Below are 27,599 nucleotides of genomic sequence, written 5' to 3' on the forward strand. Positions count from 1 at the left end.
GCTCAGAAACCGTCAGTGATTTTCAGAGGGCCACATGGCGATAAACTGGCCAATCAAGGACTGGAGCCCAGGTTTTCCAGGACCCATCAGTGATTTGTTTATCTATTTATTCATTTCCCCATAACTTTACTTGAAAGGACAAGGCTGAGGTCAAAACCACATGGAGAAGCCGAGGGCTGAGAAGAATTGGTTTGGCTAATAAACTCAGCCTCCCCCTTTCCACGGCCTTCCCCCCAAGCCTGGGGGAAGGACGGAAAACTTCACAGTCAAAGCTTAAAAACCCTTACCTTTGGAATCCCCAGTTGCTTCCTATGAGCCCAGCCTATGTTTTCCTGCTAAATGTGCAAAACCCCCTTTGCTGGTTCCAGCCTGCAACAGGAGAGGATGTACAAGATGCACCGGGGCCATGAGTCCATGCACGTGGAGATGATCTTGATTTTCTTCTCCACGCTGATCGTCACCCAGATTGTGCTGGTGCAGTGGAGACAGAGTCATGGCCGGTCCTACAAGGTAAGTCGCCCTGGTGTCTGCGGCAAGCCTGCTCCTCTTCCTGCCACATCCTCCTTTTCTTTCTTTCTTTCTTTCTTTCTTTCTTTCTTTCTTTCTTTCTTTCTTTCTTTCTTTCTTTTTTTGTTACCACTTTGAAGAAAATGGTTTGTTGAGGTCAGTGATTCTCCACTGGGTGCAGTTTTGGCCCCAGGAGACATTTGGCAACATCTGAGAACAGTTTTTTACCCTCCTTAGTGGGGGGAGAGGAGGGAGGGGGGGTTGCTGCTGGCATCTGGAGGCCAGGGATGCCACTCAGCATGCACAGGACAGCTCCTCACGGCAAAAACGTCCATGGCGTCCAGGTTGAGAAGTCCTGGTTTAAGTAAACCAGTTTTCCTTTTGTGCATCAACAACTTCTGCCAATGGCCCAGGAGAGAATCAGGGAAGCCAGAAACAACGGGTTGAAGCCATCTAACTTCGTTCCATTGGCAATGCACTGTGGTGGTACTGGTGGGGTGCATGGCCATGGGAGAGTACTGATGCAAACATTGCCCTGAACTCAGCCACTTTCCATGTGGGGCATTTTCACAGAACAATCTCACCCGAGCATGTCCACTAGAACATTGCCCCCTCCCGGCCTCAGGGGCATCCGCTGGGCATTGCTGGGCCTGAGGCCTTGCATTTGCACTGTTGAGGGCAGTGGTTCTCAGGTCTTAGGGCGTATCAGCATCACCTGCAGGGCTTCTTAAGTCAGATTTGCAGATCCCACCCCCGGAGTTTCTGCTTCAACAGGTGCCCAATAAATAATTTGCATGTCTACCAAGTTTCCAGATGGTCCTGGAGCCGCATTTTGATAATCAATGGTTATCAACCAGACTTGAGTGTGGCCTCCATGGAGAAACACTACCCAGGCAGAAGGTCCTCACTCACCACTCTGCGTGGGTCTGGGTCCCAGGCTGGTCATTGGTAAGGAGACTTGAGACGACATGTGACGTGCTGGCTCAGACAGTATTTTATTCTCCTTTGACCCATCATAAAAATCATTTTCTGTGTAGCACAGGATCTAAGGGAATTCTTTTCAGTTCTGAATAACAATTAGGTTTAGGCAATTTTGTACATTCTACTTAGAAGGAGGAAGGAATCTTGTTTTGTTTGTCTTTGAAGTGAATGCATCAACTTGCCACTGTATCACTGTTATCTTCTTAGTGAAAACAAACACCCCCTGTACTGCAACTTTTTTAATGAAGGAGACTAGAATTAAACCTCATTAATTATACTCTCATATTAAAAAAAGATCCTTAAGTGTATCTCAACCATAGTTTAAGATACATTCTTATCTGCGAAATAGAAAAGTGAACATTTCAGGAGAAACTTATTGGCAATATAAAAATACTGCTATGTTAAAAGCAAAGGTTTGGAGGAAAATATGTCCTGCGAACACTAATTAAAAGAAAGCCGGGTGAAGCTGTATTAATTTCAGACGAAGCAGACTTCAGAACAAGGGCAATTATCAGGCGTAAAGAGGGGCATTCCATAACGCCAAAGGGATCAGTTATTCAAATACACATAGCAATGCTTAATGAAATGTCCCTAACAATGGAAGATCAAACTATATGAGGCAAACTGGTGAACTGTGAGGAGAAATGGACAAATCCACCATTCTATTTGGAGATTTCAACATTCTCTTGCAGTAGTTGATACATCCAGCAGGCAGAAAACTGTAAGGATATAGTTGGCCTGAACGCACCATCAATCAACTGATTCCAGTTGACTTTTACAGAGTAATTCACCCAACAACAACAGAGTACACAGGCTTCTCAAGCTCACATGAAACATTCGCCAATATAGACCACATCAGAGGCCATAAAACACACCAAAACAAATTTGAAAGAGTAGAAATCGTGTCAAATACAGTTGACCCTTGAACAAACAGGTTTGTACTGCACTGGTCCACTTATGTGCAGATTTTTTTCAGTAAATATAGTCAGTCCTCCATGTCCCCAAGTTTTGTATCTGTGGACTCAAACAATTGTGGACTGAAAGGAGTATCTGCAGTCTGAGGCTGGGAGCACACTTTTTTTGGAGAGAGGGCCAATGTCAGTTACATCCAGATTTTCGGGTGGGGGGTGAGGGATGGTGCCCCAACCCCCTGTGCTGTTGAAGAGTCAGGTGTACACTGTCAGACCACAAAAATTAAACTGAAATCAATACCTGAAAGCTGAAAAAAATCCCAAAATATATGGACATTAAATAATACAATACTATACATCAAAAAGATCATAAACCATGACCAAGTGGGATTCATCCCAGGGATGCAAGGATGGTTCAATATCCGCAAATCAGTAAATGTAATACACCACATAAACAAAAGCAAAGACAAAAACCACATGGTCACATCAATAGATGCGGAAAAAGCTTTTGATAAGGTACAACACCCATTTATGATAAAGGTACTCAGCAAAGTGGGAATAGAGGGAGCATTCCTCAATATAACAAAGGCCATATATGAAAGACCTACAGCCAACATCATACTCAATGGGCGAAAACTAAAATCTTTTCCACTAAGATCAGGAACAAGACAAGGTTGCCCACTATCACCATTTCTATTCAATATAGTATTAGAAGTTCTAGCCACAGTGATCAGACAAGAAAAGGAAATAAAAGGCATCCAAATCGGAAAGGAGGTAACAAAACTGGCATTGTTTGCAGATGGCATGATAGTGTACATGGAAAATCCTATAACCTCTACCAAAAAACAATACTGCTCGAAATAATAAATGAATTTGGCAAAACAGCAGGATACAAAGTGAATATCCAGAAATCAAAGGCATTTTTGTATACCAACAATGAAACAGAAGAAGCAGAAATCAAGAAAAAACTCCCATTCGATATAGCAAAAACAAAAATAAAATATCTGGGAATAAACCTAACCAAGGAGGTTAAAGACCTGTATGCAGAAAACTACACAACACTGGAGAAAGAAATCAAGGAAGACACAAACAAATGGAAACATATACCGTGTTCATGGATTGGAAGAATTAACAACATCAAAATGTCCATACTACCCAAAGCAATTTACAGTATCAATGCAATACCTATTAAAGTACCAATGGCATATTTCACACACATAGAACAAACACTTCAAAAATTTATATGGAACCAGAAACGACCCCGAATACCAGCCGCAATTTTGAGAAAGAAGGACAAAGTAGGAGGGATCACAATACCTGATATCAAACTGTATTACAAGGCCACTGTAATCAAAACAGCCTGGTACTGGCATAAAAATAGGCACATAGACCAATGGAATAGAACAGAGAGCCCAGAAATAAACCCAACTCTCTACAGTCAATTAATATTTGACAAAGGGGGCAATAACATAAAATGGAGTAAAGATATCCTTTTCAACAAATGGTGTTGGGAGAACTGGACAGCTACGTGCAAAAAAATGAAACTCGAACACAAACTTACACCATACACCAAAATTAATTCAAGGTGGATAAAAGACTTAAATATAAGCCATGAAACCATTAAAGCCCTAGAGGAGAACATTGGCAGGAAAATCTCAGATATTTCACGCAGCAATATTTTTATTCATACGTCCCCTAGAGCAAGGAATATAANTGGATCAAAAAGCTATGGTACATTTACACAATGGAATTCTATGCTGCAGAAAGGAAGAAGGAACTCCTACCCTTTGCAACATCATGGATGGAACTGGAAAGCATTATGCTGAGCGAAATAAGCCAGGCGGTGAAAGACAAATACCATATGATATCACCGTTAACAGGAATCTAAACAACAAAACAAACAAGCAAGCAAAATATGACCAATGACACTCAAATACAGAACAGGCTGAGAGGGTCCAGAGGGGAGAGGGGAGAGAATCATAAGGGAGAAGGGGGTGGACTCACATGAATAAGTATAAAGGACACAGAGACAATAATTAAGGTGGGGGGCGGAAATGGGAGAGAGGAGGGGAGCACTGGGAGGGACCAGGGGTGGGAATATAAGACAGAAAACTGTACTTGAACAAGAATTAAATAAAAATTAAAATTAAAAAAAAAACAAAGCACTTCTGATCAGGATGCTCACAGAACTGGTTGATTTTGGTCTCAAGTTAGATGAAAAAAATGAAGGCTATGCTAAGTGAAATGAAGGAAAATGCACAAGAAACCAATAGTGATGGAAAAGAAACTGGGACTCAAATCAAGGAAGTGGACCAGAAGGAAGAAAAAAACATCTAATCAGAAATGAAAAAACAAGAGTTTAAAAAAATGAGGAGAGGCTTTGGAACTTTCAGGACATCTTTAAACATTCCAATATCTGAATTATAGGGGTACCAGAAGGAGAAGAGAAAGAGCAACAAGTGAAAAACTCACATGAGCCCTGGCTGGTGCAGCTCAGTGGATTGAGTGCAGGCCTGAGAACCAAAGAATCACGGTTCAATTCCCAGTCAGAGCACATACCTGGGTTGCAGGCCAGTTCCCAGCAGGGGACCCATGAGAGGCAACCATACATTGATATTTCCCCCCCTTCCCTTCCCCTCTAAAGATAAATAAATAAAATCTTTTTTAAAAAAGAAAAACTTATTAAACAAATAAGTTCAATAAGTTTTGAACAAACTTATTTGAACAAATGATGAAGAACTTCCCCAATCTGGCAAAGGAAATAGACTTCCAGGAAGTCCAGGAAGCTCAGAGAGTCCCAGAGAAGTTGGACCCAAGGAGGAGCACATCAAAGCACATCATAATTACATTAGCCAAGATTTAAATGAAGGACAGAATCCTAGAAGCAGCAAGAGATAAGGGGACAGTCACCTACAAAGGAGTACCCATCAGACTGTCAGCTGATTTCTCAAAAGAGACCTTACAGACAAGAAGGGGCTGGAAAGAAGTATTCCAAGTCATAAAAGGCATGGACCTACATCCCAAATTGCCCTATCCATCAAAGCTTTCATTTAGAATGGAAGGGCAGATAAAGAGCTTCTCAAATGAGGTCAAATTCAAGGAGTTCATCATCACCAAGCCCTTATTATATGAAATGTTAAAGGGACTTACCTAAGAAAAAGAAGATAAAAATATGAACAGTGAAAGGACAGCAAACTCACAGTTATTAACAACCACACCTAAAACAAAAGCACTAAGCAAACAACTAGAACAGGAACAGAACCACAGAAATGGAGATCACATGGAGGATTAGCAACAGGGAGTAGGAGGAGGAGGGGGGGGAAAAGGTACAGAGAATAAGTAGCATAGACGGTAGGTAGAAAATAGACAGGAGGAGGGCGAGAATAGTATGGGAAATACAGAAGCTAAAGAACTTATGACACAGGGACATGAACTAAAGGGGAGGAATGTGGGTGGGAGGGGGTGTGCAGGGTGGAGGGGAATGAAGGGGGGGAAATGGGACAACTGTAATAGTATAATCAATAAAATATATATTTAAAAGAAAAAAATAGCACAATACTAAATAACACATGGGTCAAAGAACACTCAAAAGAAACTAAAAATAATTTGAATTAAATGAAAATGAAAATAGAATATATCAAAATTTGTGGGATACAGCAAAAACAGTGCTTGGGGAAAATTTTTAGCATATGTTAGAAAAGAAAAATATCTAAAGTCAGTAAACTAAACATCTGTCTCAGGAAATTACAGGAAGAAGTTAAACTACACATCAAAAGAAAATAAATAATAAAAATAATGGCAGAATCAATAAAAATTAAAAATGAAATCAATAAGAAACTCAATGAAACCAAAAGGCAGTTCTTTGACAAGACCAATATATTTAACAAACCTATAGCCAGCTAACCAAGAAAAACAAGATTGAGAACACAAATTACTAATATTAGAAATGGAGTTCATCATTACTGATCCTGTGGCCATAAAAAAGAAAATAAAGGAATGCCATAAACAACTTTATGCCCACAAATCTGGATGACTTAGATAAAACAGGTGAATTCAATGTAAGCCACAAACGACACCAAAACTCACACAGGGGAGCTAGATAATCTTACAGGCCTCTATCCATTTTTAAAACTTGAATCAATCATTGATAACCTTCCAAAGAAGAAAGCACCACGCCCCGAGGGTTTCACTGTGAGGTCTGCTTTTAAGGAAGACATGGTACCAACTCTCCACAATCTCTTTCAGAAAGGACAACCAGAGGGAACACATCAGAAATCATTCTTTGCGGCCAGCATTACACTAACACCCACTGACGCCAAGGCCAGATGAAGACATCACAGGAAAGAGAAACTACAACCCAGTATTTCTCATAAACATCAATGCAAAATTCTTAAAAAGTAGCAAATTGAATTAGACAATGTATAAAAAGAATTCTACACCAAGTAGGTTTCTTTTTTTTAAAGATTTTATTTATTTATCTTTAGAGGGGAAGGGAAGGAGAGAGGGAGAGAAATATCAATGTATGGTTGCCTCCCGTGAGTCCCCTGCTGGGAACTGGCCTGCACCCCAGGCATGTGCCCTGACTGGGAATCGAACCTCGATCGTGTAGTTCGAAGGCCCATGTTCAATCCACTGAGCTACACCAGCCAGGGCTACACCAAGTAGGTTTCATTCTCGGTATGTAAGATTGGTCCAGCACACAAAAATCAGTTTATGTGATCAATCACATCAAGAGGCTAAAGAAGAAAAACCATATGATCCTATTAATAGATGGAGAAAAGGCATTTGACAAGGTCTAACACCCATTCATAGAAAAACTTGCAGCAGACTAAAAATAGAGGGAAACTTTTTCAACTTGATAAGGAATATTTCTTTTTAAAATGCCCTACAGCTAATATTAACTGGATATTTTCCTCCTAACATAAGAGAGAAGACAAGAATATTCCCTCTCACTGCTCCAATTCAACCTTGTACTGGATGGACATCCTAGCTAGTACAATAAGACCAAAAAAAGGAGGGAGAGGGAAATAAAAGATATACAGATTGGGAAGGAAGAAATAAAACCATCTTTGTTAATGGGTGACATGTTTGCCTATGTTGCAAATTCAACAACAAAAATCCTGGAACTAAGAAGTGACTATATATAGCAAGATGGTGAACATAAAGTCAGTACACAGAAGTCAGTTGCTTCCTTATATACTAGCAATGAACAACTGAAATTTGAAATTAAAACACAATACTGTTTACCATAGTACCCCCCAAAAGGAAGTACTAAGGAATAAATCTGACAAAATATGCACAAGATCTATATGAAAAAACTGAAAAGATCTCAAATAAATAGAAAGATAATCTGTGTTCGTGGACTGGGAAGTTCAATATAGTCAAGATCGATTTTTCCCAACTACAGTCCCAATCAAAATCTCAGCAAGCTATTCCGTGGATATCAGCAAACTGATTCTGCAGTGAATATGGAAAGGTACAAGACCCAGACTGCAAACTGAACACTAAAGAAGAGCAATATTGGAGAACTCACATTATCCAAATTCAATGCTTACTGTGAAGCTATAGTAAACAATACAATGTGATATTGGTGAAAGGAAAGATGCATAGATCAATGAAACAGAAGAGAGAACCTATAAATAGACCCACACAAGTATAGTCAACTGCCCCACGATGAAGGAGCAAAGGCAACTCAATGGAGAAAGGATAATGTTCTCAGTAAATGGCGCTGAAACAATTGGACATTCATATGCAAAAAAATGAACCCAGACATAGAATCCACATGTTTCACAAATATTAACTCAAAATGTATCATGGACCTACATGTAAAATACAAAACTATAAAACTTTGAGAAGATGACATGGGAAAAATATATAGGTGAACTAGGGTTTGGTGATAAGTTTTTAGATACAACACCAAAAGCGTGATCCAAGAAAGAAAATGTAACATTGATAAGTTGGATTCTACTGAAACTTAAACCTGTGCTGTGAAAGACACTGTTACGATAATGAAAAGGCGAGCTACAGACTAGGAGAGAGTAATTGTAAAATATATATCGAACGAAGAACTGTTATCTAAAATATACTTAAAACACAATCATAAGAAAACAGCTCAGTTAAATGGCAAAAAATCTGAAAAGTAACATACATAAAAAAACTGTCATATCATGTCATTAGGAAGTTGCAAAGTAAAGCAATGAGATACAATGTGTTCCTACTAGATTGGCTAAAACCAAGAACACTGACGATAACCAGTGCTGAGTGGCAGGTGCTCCTGATGCGAATGCACAATGGCAGAACCATCTGGAGGCGGTTTACCCGCCTCCCACAAAGCTAAACACAGTCTTTATTTTGATCCAGAAACCATGCTACTAGGTATTTACCCAATTCAATTGAAAGCCTGCATCTACCCAAAAAAAAAAACTGCCTCCAAATATTTTTTAAGATAATATTTATTTTTTGAGAGAGGGAAAGGAAAAAAGAGAGGGGGAAACACGTCTTGCCTCTCATATACACCCCAATGAGGGATTGAACCACAGTCCAGACAAGTGCCCTGACCAGGAATCTAACCGGCGACCTTTCACTCTGTGGGGCAATGCCTAACCCGCTGAGCCACACCTGTCAGGGCTGCACCCAAGTATTTATAGCACCCCAAACTGGAAGCAACGAAGAGATGTCCTTTAAAATACGAATGAATAAGCCAGCTGTGACGCCTCCATACAATGCAGTATTAGTAGGCAATAAAAAGGTACGAGCTGTGGAGCCATGAGAAGATATGGAGGAACCTTGGTAAAACAAGCCAATATGAAAAGGCCACATACTATATGAGCCCAATTATACAACATGCTGAGAAATGCACAACTGGAGACAGTAAAATGGTGGTTGGTTTTGTTTTGTTTTGTTTCGTTTTGTTTTGTTTTGTTTTGTTTTGTTTGGAATGGTTGCCAGTGGTTCAGGGAGGGAAAGAGGATGAGCAAATGAAACAGTAATTTTAGGGCAATAAAATCGGTCTGTATAGTACTATAATTTTGGATACAAGATGCGATGCATTTGTCAAGCACCAATAAACTGTATAGCGCAAGCAGTAGACCTTAAGATAGGTAAACTTCTAAAAATCATTTAGGAGATTGGGGATCCCCAGGAGAAATACAGATGGTGATGAGAGAATCCAACGGCATTACAAATGCATGAAACAGCCTCCCTGAAGGGCACTGGAGGTCAGGGTGTTGCTCCAGGTGCCTTTGGAAATGAGGCGAGTCTGTGTAAGGTGAAGGCCCTGGGAACTGCACATGGGCACTGTACTCTAGTGAATAAAGTTGCTTCCCACGAGGGTACAGGCTGACAATTCTGATACTGCTATATATGTATGCTGGGATGAAAACATCCTGGCAGATGGTGGGAGTGGGAGTTTATAGAAAGCACAGGGAGGATGTTTTTTAAAAAGTAGGAAATGCACACAATAATATGTGTGAACAGCTTTGTATACCAATTATTATTTATACATTGATTTATACCCTGAAGGTATTTTTCTTACACATAAAGTATTATTTTCCCATTATTGCATGCATAAGTTGGACCATGCACATCGAAAGTGAGGGACTAGTCCAAACAGCTGAGAACATTTTCAGATACAGCTTTTAACAGGTTTATATTCTGAAGCGATCATTTAATTTACCGAGACAGACTGTGTTCTGGGGTCTACAGAGGCCATGTATACCACGGCAGCTGAGTGTAAGTACATAAAGCACAAGAAACAGGCTATTTAGAAAATAAAGTTTAAAAATACAATATTAACTGCTCCTAAGTGACACCAAAGAGTTCAGAGAGAAAGTAGATAGAAAATGGAAAGTTCTAATTTTGTTTGGGATGCAGCTTAAATGTCCGGATGTTTTCAAATACTCATATTTTTAGCATAATATACACGGAACATCTGGATATTTGAATTTTTCTCTTTCCAGCTGACAGTGTTGATATGGTATAGACATAGGCAGAGCCTCAAAGTTAAATTATTTCCAAATGCTTTTAACAGCATTTAATTAAAAATAAAATTCTACTCAGCAACACCCTCTCCACCGTCTTTTATGTATCCTACTTTTCATGTCTGCAGGGAGAAGTGGGGAGGGTGTCAAAAAAGAATCCTTCCCCTTCCCTTCATATCAGAAAGCCTGATGACTGCGTACACAGAATTCGGGTTTCAGACACACTGTGAACTTGCCTCAATACACTGGCTGATCCCTTGCCATCGACTGAAACATTGCTCTATTTAAATCAAACTTCCTGCCTATGAATAGCTGTGAAACACTAGAACATAGTAGTACTATACCAATCAAGTATTAGGTCTATTAAATCTTTTTAACATGAGGCAAGGCACAGATACATACTTACATAACATTGCAGAGTCTCCTTTAACAAGTTAAATAGTAAAATCAACAGTCTCAACTGATTTGAAGATAGCAATCTGGACCAAGTGAATTTCTAAGAATCCTTCATATGCCAGGATTCCGGTAATTTTACTTCTTCAATTTATGTCCACGCTTTCCTTCATTGCCTTTGTACGGATAGCACAATATTTCTTGGAGTCATTTATGTACATGATGATTTTCTGCTTAACTCTAGCACGCCCCTGCTCTCCCTCCACCCCGCCCACACAATGTGGCACGTGTCTAAATGGTTGCAAACACAGTAGTTTGGGATTTGCAGTGCAAAGGAAATGAGCATCACATATATACAGAACTTACCTTCCTCCCTTTCTTTCCTTCCTTTCTTCCTTCCTTCCTTGTTGCGTGACCCATTCATCATCCTATACAAATAGACAAATGAAAAGACATCTTGGTTTTGTCTTAACGTGCAATTCTTTTCAGGTTCTTTGTGTGCATGTCAAAGAAAAAAACATGGTACCAGTGGGCAGCATCTGACTCATCAGGACATTCCTCCTGCCATGATGGAGGGTGGGGGGAATGTGGGAGATGGGATCCAGATGCAGGGCTGCCCTTGGCCGGTCATGCAGATGTGTTTTATACGCACATGCCCACATGGTGACCCCTCTGGCATTATTAATGTGTCCCAGTTGCCAGGCTTCCTCTCTTGCCTGCATGCACCTCGACTTCACATATTTCATGTGTTTATTTATGAGGCACAACATTCCCACATTTCATAGGAGGCAGTTACTTTTAAACAAGGAGAAGTTTTAACTGCTCTGGAAATTGATAAAGAATCTTTTCAATTGCTGTGAAATGTGGCCCTCATTTCAAAAGTACTTCTCCATACAGTTATTGAATTCATAATGCAAATTGCTGACCTTTCTCCTTGGATGTTGAGAAAATGTAGTGCTGGGTTTACATCTTAAAGATAATTAAGAAATTAAATATTTGCATATAGAATACAGTATAATAATTTTTTTGCTTTCCTTTTATTTCTATTCTCCAAGGCCTATTTTTTAAAAGTAGCATATTTATACATTTGAACATTGTTATTCTCTGTTAATTAAATCCAGGCACCAAGTAAGAGAAATTTGAGATCTTCTAGAAATAGGTTGTATGTATAAATCCACAGGGAAAGAACTAGCTTTATAAATATATAGTCCAATCGTCACTCCAAACTATCATAGATTGTGACTTCACCAATCTGAGGAAGTGGATTACTCTTGTAAAGTTTGACTTAAAACCTGAAGTATAAAATATAGGAGCACGGTAGTTGCAGTGAATTAAAACAAACCGGTTCTTAATTTTTATTTTTTAAAAAATTTCAGCATGTGTATGGGGGAAATAAAAAGGTGAATCAAATTCTTAAAATAGAAAGATGAGAAATGCAAATGATAGGTGGGGTTCGTATCCATTTCCTTCTCTGATATCAGAAGTAGTGAACTAAAAAAAATTCAAAGCCTATAATATATTATAGATAACTATCACCATTATAAGCAAAAAGAAAATGAGTGACCAAAATGCTGATGAGATCTTTAAGGAAACACACACTTTTAGCATCAACAGTGGATGGTCCAAATGCTAGTGTTGAATGTCAGAGGGAGCAAACCTCGTCTTGGTTTGCACGCCTGTGCTTTCTGGACCTTGTGAAAACTATTTTGCTTCCTTAAGAAAATCCTGTTGTTCCTATTTGGATATCTATATCTGTTTATATCTATATCCATATATAGCAATTTCATAATAAAGGTGCAATCCCATTCATTAGCTTTGATCAAAGTAGGGTGAAAATTAAAGCAATTATCTGGCTAATTCAGGCAAGAATAAAGAATCTGTACCCTGGAAGTACTTCCTGGAGTTCAAAAACAAAAAGCAGGTTATAGAACATTATATCTTTAGATAGTTACTTCAGATTTGCTCCGTACATGTTTTTGTTCAAATGCATATGTATAATAACAACTGTGTACTGTTCTCTGAAAGATTTAGAGCAATTCTAAGACTTCAGATCCAGGTGATATATAGCAGCAAAGCAATAAAAACCAATAAAGCAATAAAAAGAGAATGAAAAGTCTGGGAAATGTCTTCTTATTTGACACAGATGGAAGAATGGCTATGACTTTGCCTTCTTCATTTACATCTTCAAGTCTTATCAAATAATTTTGGTTAATGACCTTTAGACTGTTATAACCAAATCTTATTAAAAGACCCCAAAATACATCCACATATTCTTTTTTAAAGCCATCTCCTTTTATCACAAATATGAGGAGAGTAAAGGAAACAAATAAATAACACCAATCTTTTTTATACTCAAATGACAAGCATAGCTCAACAACTATTTCTACATCACTGGCAGACATAATTAATCAATCATGATACTCTACCACAAAACCAAGACTGGGTCTATTAGAATCCTCCTCAACAGAGCATTGCCAAGGGGAACTACCAAAGTCTGCACCTGAGACAAACCCTCCTTGCCATTCCCCTCTCACACTGGTGATGAACAAATAAGTGGTCAGCCTAGATGAGATGAAACATGAATGCCCAGAGATTACTGCTATTGTTAAACCTATCAGCAAACAGCTGGGATTAGGCCAGCAAACAGCTGGGATTAGGCCCAACCTAAAGAGCAGGAGTGTCAGTCACTGTGGTACCCTGACAAGTCATGTGCCCACAGCCCATCACCGCAGCCTCCTCTCCTCCATGTGGGACCGAGGCCGGCCAGCTTGCAGAGTCGTCCAAAAGCTGCTTGGATTCAGGTCACTGATCCAGGCCACGTGGGGTTACACACACAGAGAAGAGGAAATGGTCTGATCCACATTAGGGTTGCCAGGAGAAGGTACCAGAAACCAAAGAGGAAAGCCAAGAAGCAAATCTAGTAGTCAGGCCTGAGGTAACCCCAGAGTCAGGATTCAGGGCTTAATCCTGCAGGTGCCCGGGGACCACAGACGGAAGTGGCCCCAGAAGCTGCTCTGACACCACTTCCTCCCCTGACACCACTTCCTCCCCATTCGCTCACATGCAGCACGGTAATAGCAGCCCCTGAGCTCCCCATTGGACTCCTTGCAGAGTGTGTTCCCAGCCGCTATGCCCACCTCAGCACAGGTAGGCAGGGCAGACAGTTTTCTCCTATTTTACAACCAGAAGGAGGCTCATGGGTCCCAAATCACAGCCCTTGATGTCTAAAGTTGCTTTCATCTGAAGTATCCAAAAGAAAGCAGGTGTCAGAGGCTGCTGGAGAGTTTGGATTATTTCCCATTCGAATTTTCAGATAATTGTGTCCATCCGCTCCAGAACTGTGAGCGTTCAGAACAGTTTGCAGTTGAGTGATGAGTCAGCTGAGTGTGATGAGCCAGCCCGACAGCACGGGCAAGGCGATTCCCCCAGAGTAGCTGCGAATCATTTAATAGCGCACGTGCCATTCTGGGCCCTCAGTCACAGAAAGAGACTTTCTGTTCATTTCTCTAACAGCTGGTGACCCTGTTGCCGATGTGGGTTGTCCCTTTGTATTTCACAATAAAACTTTACTGGTGGTGGTTTCTGTCCATGTGGGGGATGTTCTCAGTCATTACCGGTTACATCCTCTTCAGAGCCACCGGAAAGCCCCCTCCGGGAGAACGCCCTGGTAGGTACCCCCTTCGTCTCCACTCTGCCATCCCCTTCATTGTAAACACTAAAAAGAAGAGCTAATTTCCATTTTCCTGGGTGGGGGAGGAGGATGTCTTCAGCGACAGAACTATTTGGAGATTTGCTAAACTGCTGTTGGCTCACCATCATTATTTAATGGTGATTCAGACATGCCTGTAAACTGTATTACTTTAGACATTAGCTAGTGAAGGCTCAGAGAAAGAGAAGTGAAACTATTAAGTTTCTAGAGCACTATTTGCATGTCTATTTTTAATACAGCATTTTGTCTGATTCCCCTGGAATGTGTCACGCACATTCTATAGTAGGGCAAGAGTTAGAAGTCTGCATTTCTAACCACCATGCATGGGGTATATATATATATGATAAACCGTAAGACACTGACAACTTATTACTCTCATAACAAATGAGGTTTTAATATTCCATTGATCATCTTAATGACCATATCAGCCTCTTAATATTTACATAATTCCATTATATCATTTGCAAATCTTTCCAAAGTGCTTATACTGTGCCCACAATTGCCCTCACTGTCCTTGTTCTTTAGATAAGGTCTGAATCCAAATCCAAATAAAATCAAAATGGGATTTTTTTTTAAAAAAAATCTGTAAAGTGTTTAATAAAAAATGTCAAATAAGAAAACGCCAAATTTTGATCTGTGTTGGAGAATAAATCATAAACAACTGTGAATTATTTTATGATTACGTAGCCATTCAGATGTTTGTTTTTGTCTGAAGAAGTGGCAGCGATGAAGCCAACTTGTCCTTTTAATATGGAGAGGAAAAAATATACAATGAAGGAAATCAGATTGATAAATGTAATGATAAGGATTGAAATTCAAGTAAATGAATTCAAATGAACTCAGGCTTATGAGTACCGTAGCTTCATCCCACTTTGGGAAGCGTTTTTGGTCGTGTTAGACCATCGACACTTGGCCGGTTTAGGTTGCAGCCTTCATAGGGCCTCGTTTCCCCATCAGCAGACAGACAGCTGGTACCCTCCCTCCTCCTCCCACAATGTAAGTTCTGTAAGACTTGTGAAGTGATCTAAGTTTTGGATGAATTGAAATGTACTTCTTTTCATCCCCTGCATAGAATCTACATTGTATTTCAATGAAAACAGTTCACTTTTTCTCTGTAGAATGAATTACCCTAGCTGAACACGGTCCTTCTGCGCATATCTGCTCATTCAATGCAACAAATTTCTCTATGGGAAATACCCCAAATGCTGCCTCCTTAGACCCATGGCTCATACATCTCAGGTGACCGGGGTCCCGAGCCCTCTGCTTCTCATGCCCACAGTGCACCCACCTCAGCTTCTTCCTGCCTGCACATCTCTCAGCCCTGCAGTAGTCTGACAGCCAAGACACTCCACTCTCATTTTAAGCAGAGCCAGCTGTCATTTCAAGAGAAACAATGGATGAGGCTAATTAGGATCCCTTTTCTTCTAGAAAAGCAGTAAGGATAAAGAAACTCATATCGATAAGAGGCAGTGTCCCTAAAGATCTTTATAGATCTTTGCTTAATTACTATATTAAAAGTAAGTCACATCTCACAATTTTCCATTTGGAAGTGGAGGATTTCATTACAAGCTGAAAAATCTGGTCCAGCCAATGTGCACGGTGCAGAAGGCAAACCCGAGAGGAGTGTGGTCTCCGGCACCAACGTAGTGTAAAAACCAGCTGTTCCTCCCCCCAGAGTGCACCAAGCCCCAGCTAAGGGACAGCGTAGCAGTTAAAGAGAAGTGCGTTTCCTCTCTACTACAGTCGGGTTGTCCATAGAGCAATGTTTATGCTAAGAAATAGGCCACACACAGCCACAAAGAACTGGGCCTCATCACATCCATTCTAACCCCAGGCCAACCTTTCCTTTGTGGACACTGCTCTGAAGCATGACCACAATTTCTTTTCTGGCTTACCTGCAATCGGGTTGGCAAGGGGGTTCTGGGCTCTAGGAACCTGTACCCCCCATAAGAAGGAAGATTTGGAGGTGACATTCGGAAAATCTAACACATCTATAACAGTAATATGACATATTGAGAATTTAATGTGCCATGTCTGTTAAACATCAATACATGATCTCAGACAGTCTTCAGAACTATTTTAGAAGCTGGTGTTATCATCCACCCATTAGAAATGAGCCATCACAGGAAGGAATGCTGAGTAGGTTGGCCAGGGTCCCACATGTAGGAAGCGGCAAAGCCCAGAATCAAGCCAAGGAGAGAGTGTGCTGTGGCCTAATTACAACAACCAACAAACCACTTTGCACAGAGAAACCCTGCATCTAAAAAGGCTGTTGGTCAGGAAGACCTCTAACGCTGGCACCACCCAGAGAGGGCCCTTTGGGTAGAGAGACAGTATGCGGAGTGTGTGTGGAGTTCAAGGAGCCGCAGTCTGGTGCCACCGGTGCTGTGGGGTGGACAGGGCGGTCCTCTCGGAACTGGCTGCTTTCCCCACCCTCGCCCCTTTCAGCCGCACGAACTTCCACCTCGATCTGGCTGCACTGAGCAGAGATTCAAACAGTTGGCCACGCCCAGTCAAAAGTACCAAGCCAAAGGCCCACCGAGTCCCTCTGGCCTCAAGGCTCACTCTGGCCCCTGTAGAGATAACAGAGCCCCACAGCGATTTGAGCCACCTCTTGGGAGTTTCCGGCTCCGTGTAACTCACGGCTGAGGCCTCCCCTGGGCAGGATCACACCTGGAGGCAGAGGAGCCCCCACCCACCAGACAGCCCTTGTGTGTGACATGCTTGAAATGGGGAAAGCACTTCACCACGGAAATGATAACTCACTTCTCCAACTAGCCCCATTAAAAAGGTCATGTTTCGGAAACTCCCTTCTGACTAAAACTCACAGCAGTGGGCATCTTTTAAGATAACATCAAAACATTCCATCAGAAATATCCTAGAACTTAAGCATCTGGTGCAATGGCTCCACCAGGGAGGAAGCCAGGGAAGGTGAGAGAACTGGAGACAGGGCTCCGGGGTTGGGGGTCAGAGGGTGGGGTCATGTCTCTGCAGTGAGACTCTAATGAAGGGAAGTTTGGTGTGGAAGGCAGGGGAGGGCCTTCGGGAGGACAGAAAAGGCCTGAGGGGCAAACAGGGTCTCCTGCCACTGTCTGCCCTTGAGAGCAATGGTCCAGCCACCCCCTCATTGTCTCGGGGCCCTAAGGCTAGCCCCTCAACTTGCTGTTTCTCCTTCCACCACCTCTCCTGTTCCCTGTTGGTGAGGAGGGACCTGTTCTATAGCCCACCAGGAACAGAGCTAGACTCCAGCCTCCTCCTCCATCTTCCCAGGCGTGAAGTAGCCACGTGGCCCTTTGCATAGCCTTTTCCAAGGGCTTTTACTGCCAGGGATAAGGGGAAGTAACAGGGCACAGGGGTTCCTTCTACATTTTCTCCACTTTCCCCTCCATCCCGTCCTCTCACTTCCCCACTGAGGTCCTGTGGGAAGAAGGAAAGGCCTTCAGGGTGGTCATGGTCAGTGCATCCACAGAGCAGAAAACAAGGCTGAATGAAGCAAGTTCATCCCGGGGCTATGGGAGGGGCCCTTTGATGGAGGGGAGAGGGGAGGAAGGCTGAGGTTCTCTGCTCTGGGGCTGGTGTGCAGCAGGAGCAGGAGGATGAGAAACTCCTGGCTTTGCTTGCCTCCCAGGTACTCCAGCCAAAACCACTCTTCTTGGCTAACCCTGGAGCCAAAGGAGAAATGCAGGGGTGGTGGGGGTGGGGTGAGGCAGTGTCCTTGGTACAGCAACCATCCTGAAGGCCATTTTTACACGAAAAATGCAGATAAGCTGCAGAGAATTTATACACGTATGTACACAGAAACACATGTACACAATATACCATTTACATATTGCTTGTTGATATTAAAACTCTAGGTTACTCTTGGGGTTAGCTGATATAGTACACTTATATTCTACATCTGACATAATAAATAGAGTTTTAGAACTAAAAACTGACTTAGGACAATGTCTTTAAAGGATAAAATACTTTATAATATATCATGCTCTCTGTTTCTCCCCATTTTTCACTCCACAGTTTGGTCTACAAATGGTTTCTTCTAATCTACAAACTGAGCTATGCCTTTGCCGCGGTGGGTTATTTGGCTATCGCATTTACTATGAGTGGGCTCCGTTTACTTTTCAAGTATTTCCAATGAACACCTTCGTGTCTCAAAGCATTTGACTAACATCCACCTGGTCAAGTTCTCTGCATCCAGAAGCCACAGTTTAAAAAATGAGCTTTAATGCAACAGTGAGTCTATGGCTACATTTTTGAAAAATAGATTTTCTGGTGTATTTTTAGATTTCTAGGGAAAATTTTCTTTCCAGAATATATCTACATGAAAAACACAGCATTTTTAATTTAGCTACAAGGAATTCCAAAATAAAGGCCCATCACCATCAATTACTTGGTAATTTGTTTAGCATCGTCTCAAAAAGCTAAGTTGGTAAATCTGAAAGTATAAACTAATTTCAAAGAACTAATACAAATGTTTTCCTTTTTTTCCTAATTAAATATCAAAGACTTTAATAAATTCAATCAGTCTCTTTCCTTTTGTTCAAAAATGATTAATGTATGTTAGTAAAATGATACTTAAGCAAAAGAATAATTTCAGGGTAACTTAGCAGCTTCCCACATTTAAGGTTATTGCAATAAGATGTTTCTTATTTATTTGCTTTTTAACACCCTCTTTATTCCACCTAAGAGAAAAATATTCCAAAGGAAGTTATATAGCATAATAATCCACATGAACTATTAAGAAGATACAAATGCTTGTAATAACTTTATGATAAAATAAGTATTTTTCATTTTCTGATTCTCTTATTGTAAGTATGTTAAAGCTAGCACACTTTCTGTATGCATACATTCCTTTTCCCCAATGCGAGTATGTTATGCATTGTTACTTAGCTTTTCTCCTTGGCCCTATATATTTACTCAGACATTTTTTAAAAATATATTTGTTCAGGGTACAAAGAAACACCATTATTTACTGCAACTTTGCCATTAAAGCTAAAGCATTTCAATAGCATGTAAAAAAAAAACATTTCTCAGATGAGGACATTCCGAGATGAGGACAGAGTGCTAAATGAATTTTATAGCTACAGGAAAAATTGTCTTTTAAAATAGGAAAAAGATCAGTGGATTGAGCACGGGCCTGCGAACCACACAATCGCGGTTTGATTCCCAGTCAGGGCACATTCCTGGGTTGCAGGCCGGTTCCCTGCAGGCTAGTTCCCAGCAGGGGACGGACGAGAGGCAACCATACATTGATATTTCTCTCCTTCTCTCCTTCCCTTCCCCTCTAAAGATAAATAAATAAATCTTTAAAAAAATAAAATAAAATAGGAAAAAGATGTTTATATTAAACTTCATCATCACACTTAAATACAGCATTACTACATTGAATATTGACTTCATACAGCATGCAAAACTGTGCTGTGCTGTTGCTGAAATGTATTATTAACGGTGAAATGACAGGAGTGACAAATCTGCTTGAACGCCCACAACACACACACATACACACACATACACACACTCACACACACACAAGATTTAAAGAGAAACTACATTTGATCTGCAAATTTAAAAGCTCTTGGCCCTGGCTGGCGTAGCTCAGTGGATTGAGCACAGGCCTGCGAACCAGAGAATCGTGGTTCGGTTCCCAGTCAGGGCACATGCCTGGGTTGCAGGCCAGTTCCCCGCAGGCCAACTCCCAGCAGGGAACACACGAAGGGCAACCATACATTAATGTTTCTCTCCCTCTCTCCTTCCCCTCTAAAGATAAATAAATAAATAAAATCTTTAAAAAATATAAAAAAATAAAAGCTCTCCATTAAAAACAGGCCTGCATTTCCCTCCCACAAAAATCTGAAGCATCATTTCTTTCTATATATCTTCTTCCTTAAAACTTCTAGAACTAATCCAATATAGTATCTGCTAGTGTGTGTGACTGTTGAGCTCTTAAGATATGAAGTAAGATGTGCTGTAGTGTAAAATACACACTGGATTTCAAAGACAGCATGAAAAACAATTTTTGCATTAACTACATGTTAAAATGATAGCATTTTAATTGTATTGGTGAAATCGTTCATCTGTCTTTTGACCTATTTAATGCGGCTACTAGAAAATTTTCAATGTTCTATGTATGTCCAAACTACATTTTCACTGAACAATACTGCTCTAGAATTTTGTTTTCACCACTCATGAAATCCCTTTTCCTGGGGACAGTGGAAAAGGAGGAAACCGAGTGCTTAGAAACTGTGAGAGGTAAAAAGACAACAGAGCAACCAAGTCTGGAGAGAAATAAAGCTGCCATTAGGAAGCCGATGGCCGAGATGTACTGTGGACAAGGTCCTCCCCGGCAGAGCTGAGGCTGAGTCATCAGCCTGTGTCCCAGAAAGGGAATTTCAGATGTTCCACCCAGCTATGGAAAGCAGCTCAAATAGAATCCCCAGAGTACCTCTCATATTGAAGTTACTCTGGGACAATAATAGAATAGAAAGGCTGAGATCAGCAACATTAATTCATAAAATAAGGAAGGCTATGGGAGAGAGAGCCAGCCCTGGTGGAAAGGACTCTTCCTATGGCAGGAGCACAGTCCGATTTTTTAAATTTTGTGAAACTTTTAGACCAGGAGCTCCTACTGTTTTCTAGCGGAAAAGAAATAGAAAGTAACTGTACAGAGTGATTATTGCTAGTTTAAGACATAGAAAGACACTGATTTCTTTTTTTATCATACTGTCTGTATTACTTTCTTTTAGTGAACGCAAAAATATTTGTAAGGACTTTTATTAAATTGCTTGAAACTACAGATGTCCCAACACTATTATCTCGTAAGATCTTAAGATCCTTACTCATGACTTTTCCTACAATTAAGCATACAAAGGACTTAACCCTTCAGATTGGGAAGGAATTACTTTTTCCCTACCAAGTGTTGTTGATCACCATTGCATAAACTGTCCCTTCTGTGGAACCGTGAAGTTTGTTAACTACACTTTTTATCAATACTCGCTCCCTGGACTTGGAGGGAAGACAAGCCTCACTCCTCCCTGATACCCTGGTTCTCAGGGTACCCAGGCAAACCTTGAAAGGATGCAGCTGCCACCTGGGTCGGAATGCCCAGCTCACATCCGCAAAGATCAGTACTCTCGAAATCTACAAAGATCTCTGCCTTTATACTTCCTTCACAGGTTAACAGAGCCCCAAACCCCTAGAAGAAGGTTCCAGAAACAGATGACCCAACTCTCCCCTCTCCCCTCCCTTCTCAATTCAGTCAGACACACCCAGGCCGGCTGCTAGTATTTGAGAATATTGACAGAGAGAACAAGCCAAATATGCAATGATTAAGATTTAGAAACTCAATTCTAAATTCACTTTTTAAAGAGATCTTTGGATGGGCATCTGTAATAGTGTCAACAGTCTTTTTTTTTTAAAGAGAGAAACAAGGGGATTATACCAAAAAACCCTATTACATTTGAACTATAATCTAACTTGCGAAAGAAATGTTGACTAATACATGACAACTATGGCATCATAGCAAAAGGCCTCAGAATTTGGGGTTGATTCCTATATCTACCACAGATATTTCTGGGTGAGATAAAGTATTTGAAATCATTCTACAAAATCTGAAGTCTGAAGCCGGGACTCTCAACCCTAGCTGTGTTATAGAGTCACCTAAGTAGCTCCTGTAACAAGCGCTACTGTGCAGACCCCAGGCCAGGCCCCTTAAACTAGAGCCCTGGAAGGTGGGTTCACATATCCGTACAGTTTTAAATCTCCCTGGATGATTATAATCTATATTTAGGGCTGATAACTTTGCTCTTTTAAAGAGGCTTGGAATGCCACTTGCCCATTGGGGTGCCTGGTGTCTAGAGAGCTTCAAAAAGCAGCTGCACGGGCCCCGCCCCAGAGGGTTTGATATAATGGGCCTTGGGTATAGCCAGCTTGGCAGCCATTGGTTAGAATCAGCTCGTCTGAGGACTGCAGTCCTAAGGAGCACTTGAAGACTCGCTGGAGAATTACTTGGTCCACTTAGCAGTGATCGGTGAAATTTGAGGGAAATTTCGAGAATTTAAAATGCTTCATAAACAAAAAGGAAAACCTACACAAATCAATGAAAAAATCCCCTCAAGTTTCCGTTAGATATTGTAGCAAGAAACATTATCCTAGCTGCAACGCTTCCCTGCCCCCCAAAGCCACAGTCTTACTTCCTTGCCCTGTTGTTCCCAGCAGAGGCAAGGCTAGAAATTCCGTGGATTTCGGCATTGTGTGTCTGTTCTCTGGCCTCTACTAGGGCATAATGGGGAGAGATTTTGCAGAGATCTGCTCGGAATACATGGCTTCTACCATCGGGGTACGTGTTGCTTTTATTCATTGTAACCATGCATTGAATGTGGAGAAATGGTCTCCTCTTCCACCATATTTACATCCATTGTCAGAAACTGATAAATCTTTGGTTCTCTCAGCCCAATTGCTCCTTGAATTCTCCTCACACTAAAAAAAAAATATCTTTACTAATTAATTAGAAAATACATTTCTTATTGATATAAAGTGGTTAGGAAATAGGCATCTTTTAAAATAAAAGAAACTAATTACTCGGAAGTAATCATACTTAGCATATTCCAATCGCCAACATTTAAAGAATTAGGAAAACTTCAACAATAACAAAACCCTTTATTTCTGCCTAACAAAAATAAAGTCATTTGACACACCTAAAACACTTTAAAATCAACCAGTGCTTCCGAGTACTACTACTCAGCAAAAAGATCAGTTATTGTCATGTAGCATTTGAGGAAGTAGAAGATATAAAAAATGTGCTAAATATATTCTGACTGTACATTGTTCTCTGGAATCAAAAATAAATTCCCTAATAGCTTGCTTAACTCTTTTAAACACAACTCGGAATGCGCATACTTCCTGGTTTGGTGGAGTTCAGAGTCAGGCACCAGGAGCACTTACCTGTGTCTGACGCACGCACCTGTCTTCAACGCAAACCAGAGCCTCCAGGGATGACTTGTGGTTTCGGGAACCCTGCCCCTCTGTGCTCTGTCGGCGTCTTGGTTCACAGCCAGATCTGAAGTGGAGAACCTAGTGTGAGTGGCAAGAGTGAACTCCTGGACTGCTCTTTTCTCTCTCTCTCTCCATCTATGGGGCAGGAACAAGCAGACACTCCCTTGATTTTAGTCCACCCCATCTGCCCTTCCCCATCCCCACACGCTCTGTCTTGCCCTTTTCCTAGGGTCTGGAATCCAACTTCTGTGGTGAAAGGGCAGACCAAGACACTTATTGGAATTCCTTGGCCATGTGTCATCTCTGGGCCAGCTAGTTGCCTTTCTTATAAGGAAGAAGATCAACAAAAAAGGGAGCATTTTCACTTCCAGGTGCTGCAACAAAAGTCAGAAACTGCCCTGGCTAGTGTAGCTCAGTGGATTGAGCGCGGGCCTGCGAACCACAGGATCGCGGTTTGATTCCCAGTCAGGGCACATACCTGGGTTGCAGGCCAGTTCCCAGCAGGGGACTCACGAGAAGCAACCATACATTGATATAGCTCTCCTTCTCTCCTTCCCTTCCCCTCTAAAGATAAATAAATACAATCTTTTTCAAAAAGTCAGAAACCACACTCCTTAAAAAATTCCCAGGGCCTCTTGTGCTTATTTATGGACAAGAGAGGAAGAAAAGGTTGTATGTCCCCCTCCGGTGGGCTGGGAACAGGAGATTGAAACTGGCAAGACATTGGAGTCTTTCAGCACCAACTGCCTGGAGATGTGTCCCTGATCCCGACCTGTCCTCTGCCACCTTCACTTTCATGACCAAATTCAGAGTCGGGCAGAAGTAAGGCAATAATACGGATGTAATAATTTATAGTTTTAATTCGAACATTTCACCAAAAATGTCATATGGTGTGCTTGAGTGTGATATTAGTACATTATGAAGTTACATGCTTATGATTTTGTAATAAACTAGGGGCTTTATTTGTGACAGACCCTGTGTATAAACACACTGCCTGCAGCCTTTGGCACCAGCGACTTGAATGGACAGCACCTGTGTGCGTGCACTCTGATCACGTGGGAATTAGAAACACGGAGATGCCTGCGTTTGCTCCAGAGCCGTGAATCAGAATCTCCAGGAGACCAAAGAGCAGGGCCAGTCTCTGGCTGGGTAAGCCTGGAAAGCTTCCTGGGCGGTTCTGAGCTGTAACCCTGGATGAAAACTGTGCCTCTTGAAGGATTGCTTGGCCAGAAGATTAGATTTGAGGTTACATTTAGCAATGCATTTTGGGTCCATTTGGGGTTCTGTGGGGTTTTGTCTGGAAACCTCGCCCCCACTGCAGCATCATTCCTACGGGGAAAAAGTGTTTCCAGTCCCAAACCAACAAAGAAGCAGTAAGAACCCCATGCCCCGTGGCCTGGCGGTGTCTTCCCTGTGTTGGGAGAGGGGCCTGTGCTCTCTTCTTCAGCACAGCTCTGGGCATTTCCCCCCACAGTTCCACAGTGTCAGTGGGATGCCCACGCAGAACTGGCAAACGGCATCTGTGCCATCTCTGGACAGAAGACCATCGTGGAGTTTGATGAGGAAGGGCTCATAGAAGACACCTACCAGCTTTCCTGCAATCACCTGTATCCTTTTCACGGGAAACCATTCGGTCTTTAGGAAGCAATATCGGGAGGCAGATTTCAAGTAACCTGTGTGGAGCATGGACAATGGCAAGTTAGGGAAGACTTTCTTCTCATCACCTTCCCTCCTGCCTCTCCTCGTCCTCTCCCCTCTCCTCTGCCCGGCTTGGCTCCCAGGCCTTTCTGCTGCTGCCCGTCTTTCTTTCTGCAACTTTCTGATCATTCCTGCTGAATACACACTGCTAATTTAAGGTGAACCTCCTCCTGCAGCAATTTTCTTTGCAAAATGGGAATCTTAATGCCGCAGGGACAGGAAGGCTGCAGTGTCTGTATAGGATGCTGGCCAGGAAAGTTGGTGAAGCCACAAGTGAACAGACAGCCAAGAGGGATCAGAGAGAGACGGGGGAGGGGGGGTGAGAAAAGAGTAACGTTTCAGAGAGGAACTCAGGACTGTCTGGGTGGAGCCCCAGGTCTGAGTCTCCCAGGACCAAGAACAACAAAGTGCGTTTTGCCTTCAGATAACCCTGGGAACCTGCTTGTGTCATCAAGGGTGATGGGGGCAGCCAGGACAATGCCACAGGCAGCGGGGCACCCCACATTACAAAAGGAGGGACCAAAATGTCCCTTGGACCACTTGGCTTCTCTGTCAGTGAATTCCACTCCAAATAGCCATCTACTGACTGAAAGATCTTCAGGTGTTAGGGACCAGGCAGGCAGGGCCTGGGAACCAGTGCTCTCTGGGGACCTCAGTAACCATGGAGGAGAACCTCAGTAACCGTGGAGGAGAACCTCAGTATGGGGAATGACGCTGGGATGGAGAACCCCGAGCAAGGCAGCATGTCACTCTGGATACCAAAGCTGGGTTTGGGCTGGCCAACAATTCTTTCCTAAAAACATGATACTTTATTTTATAGTGTAATATCCATTTTACAATATTACTATGCACTCAGGGCAAAGCTCTGGCATTATAAGGTGCTTAAACCATCTGTCTCTTGCCGTGAAACCACCATCTCAGTCAGTAACACCCTCGGGTGTACAGTACTTAGGATTCAATTCTGTTTAATCCAGACAGGCTGCACTTACTCAATCCCAAGAGTAAAAAACTGGACCAAATGCATTTGAAATGCAACAGAAACCTTTACTCCAACATTTTAGCCTTTACATATTAAGGTAAGAAACAATGATATCGCATATGGAAGTCTATGGTGGTTTTTTCAGTGTGATACCCTGCCCCCCAAACTATCATTCTTAGTAGAAATTTTCCAAGTCTGGCCCTAGTTTTAAATATGATTTACTTTTCAACTGTTGGAACAGAGCCCCTGTTGCCTTTTGCGGGTGGAAATATTTCCTCTCTCCACCTTTAAAAGCCCTTAGGGACTGCTGTATGTGCGTGCCTATGTAATCCAAAATGTAGGTATCTTTAAACTTGCTTCACAGGGAGTTTTACTAATGGCCAATTTTAGCGTGAGTCACACTAACAAGACAGGGGCAGAGATCTGAGTGTGGCTCTGTAGCAAATCAGCATGGAGATTCTGAAGATGGAAGACAATACTAAAGAGGAGGTGGATGTTTCGAGGCTGGCTCCCGCCCTTTAGAATGAAGGGCCAAAAGAGTTTTGGTTCAAAATCTTTGTTACAACACCATACTGTATGTTGACCTAAGCACATTGCAAAAGTAATGAATGTGCTTATGTTTTTAAGAATATAAAATCGTGGAAGCTCTTTGTTGCACACTTCTCTGATATTGAGGAATTATTCCCATGGCCCTGACTTGTCGAGACCTCCACAAGCCTCCCTCTGTTGGGGAGCGAGGGGCCTTCTGCATCGTTACCACTCACGTGGGTATCTGACAGGCCAATCAGAAAATCAGGAGATCTTGGTCCGCAAAGCCACATTGGGACAAAGCCACAATGACTATAGAAATTAATAAAAGAATAGGAATGATCTATTATAATCATTTTGGTCAAGTCTACAATGCTGTGACACCCGGGAAAATACATGTGCAAAAGTAATTGGCTTTGAGTAATTCATTTGAATATTCATTCAATGCACAGGCACTTAGGCACTGCCTAAGGTGCTGAGGACAGAGAGGAATGAGACATAGCATGTGGTCCGGGAGAGACACATAAGAGGGCAGAAAGTCGCGATGCAGTGTCATACATGTTGTAATAAGAGTAAGTCCCTGGTGCTTTGGGAAACAGAGTTTACTCTCAACCTTGGAGGCAAACAGTCAGACTTTCTAGATAAGGGGATGTATACAGATGAATTTGTAAATGCCTAGTTTATATTGTGTTAAACACAACTGGCTCCTTATCAGTAATTTAAAAAGCGGAGATAAAAACATAAGAAGCTAATAGAAATATTTGTAAGTTCATGACCAGAAATACTTTAAATTTATCTAAGTGCCTAAGACAAGTCTGATTACATGGTAGATAATGAGTAATGCACAGAAGTAGGAGAGTAAAATGCAATGGGAAATGCACAGTAAGCAAGGCAGGGAAATAAAATGATGCATTTACATTCGATAT

General features: G+C 41.6%; 1 protein-coding gene across 1 annotated transcript in view; it reads left to right on the plus strand.

The window, feature by feature from the left end:
* Positions 1-281: 281 nt before the first annotated feature.
* RNF175 (ring finger protein 175) overlaps positions 282-27,599 on the plus strand; it is a 30,013-nt gene continuing 2,695 nt past the window's right edge. The window contains 6 exon segments of the mRNA XM_037058363.1: positions 282-510; positions 14,285-14,442; positions 18,495-18,602; positions 22,692-22,812; positions 24,943-24,970; positions 24,973-25,075. Coding sequence (XP_036914258.1) covers positions 340-510; positions 14,285-14,442; positions 18,495-18,602; positions 22,692-22,812; positions 24,943-24,970; positions 24,973-25,075 — 689 coding nt within the window. The 5' untranslated portion in view covers positions 282-339.

This window comes from Sturnira hondurensis, unplaced genomic scaffold, assembly GCF_014824575.4.
Source record: "Sturnira hondurensis isolate 20B ecotype Veracruz unplaced genomic scaffold, ASM1482457v3 Scaffold0010128, whole genome shotgun sequence".
Classification (NCBI taxonomy): Eukaryota; Metazoa; Chordata; class Mammalia; order Chiroptera; family Phyllostomidae; genus Sturnira; species Sturnira hondurensis.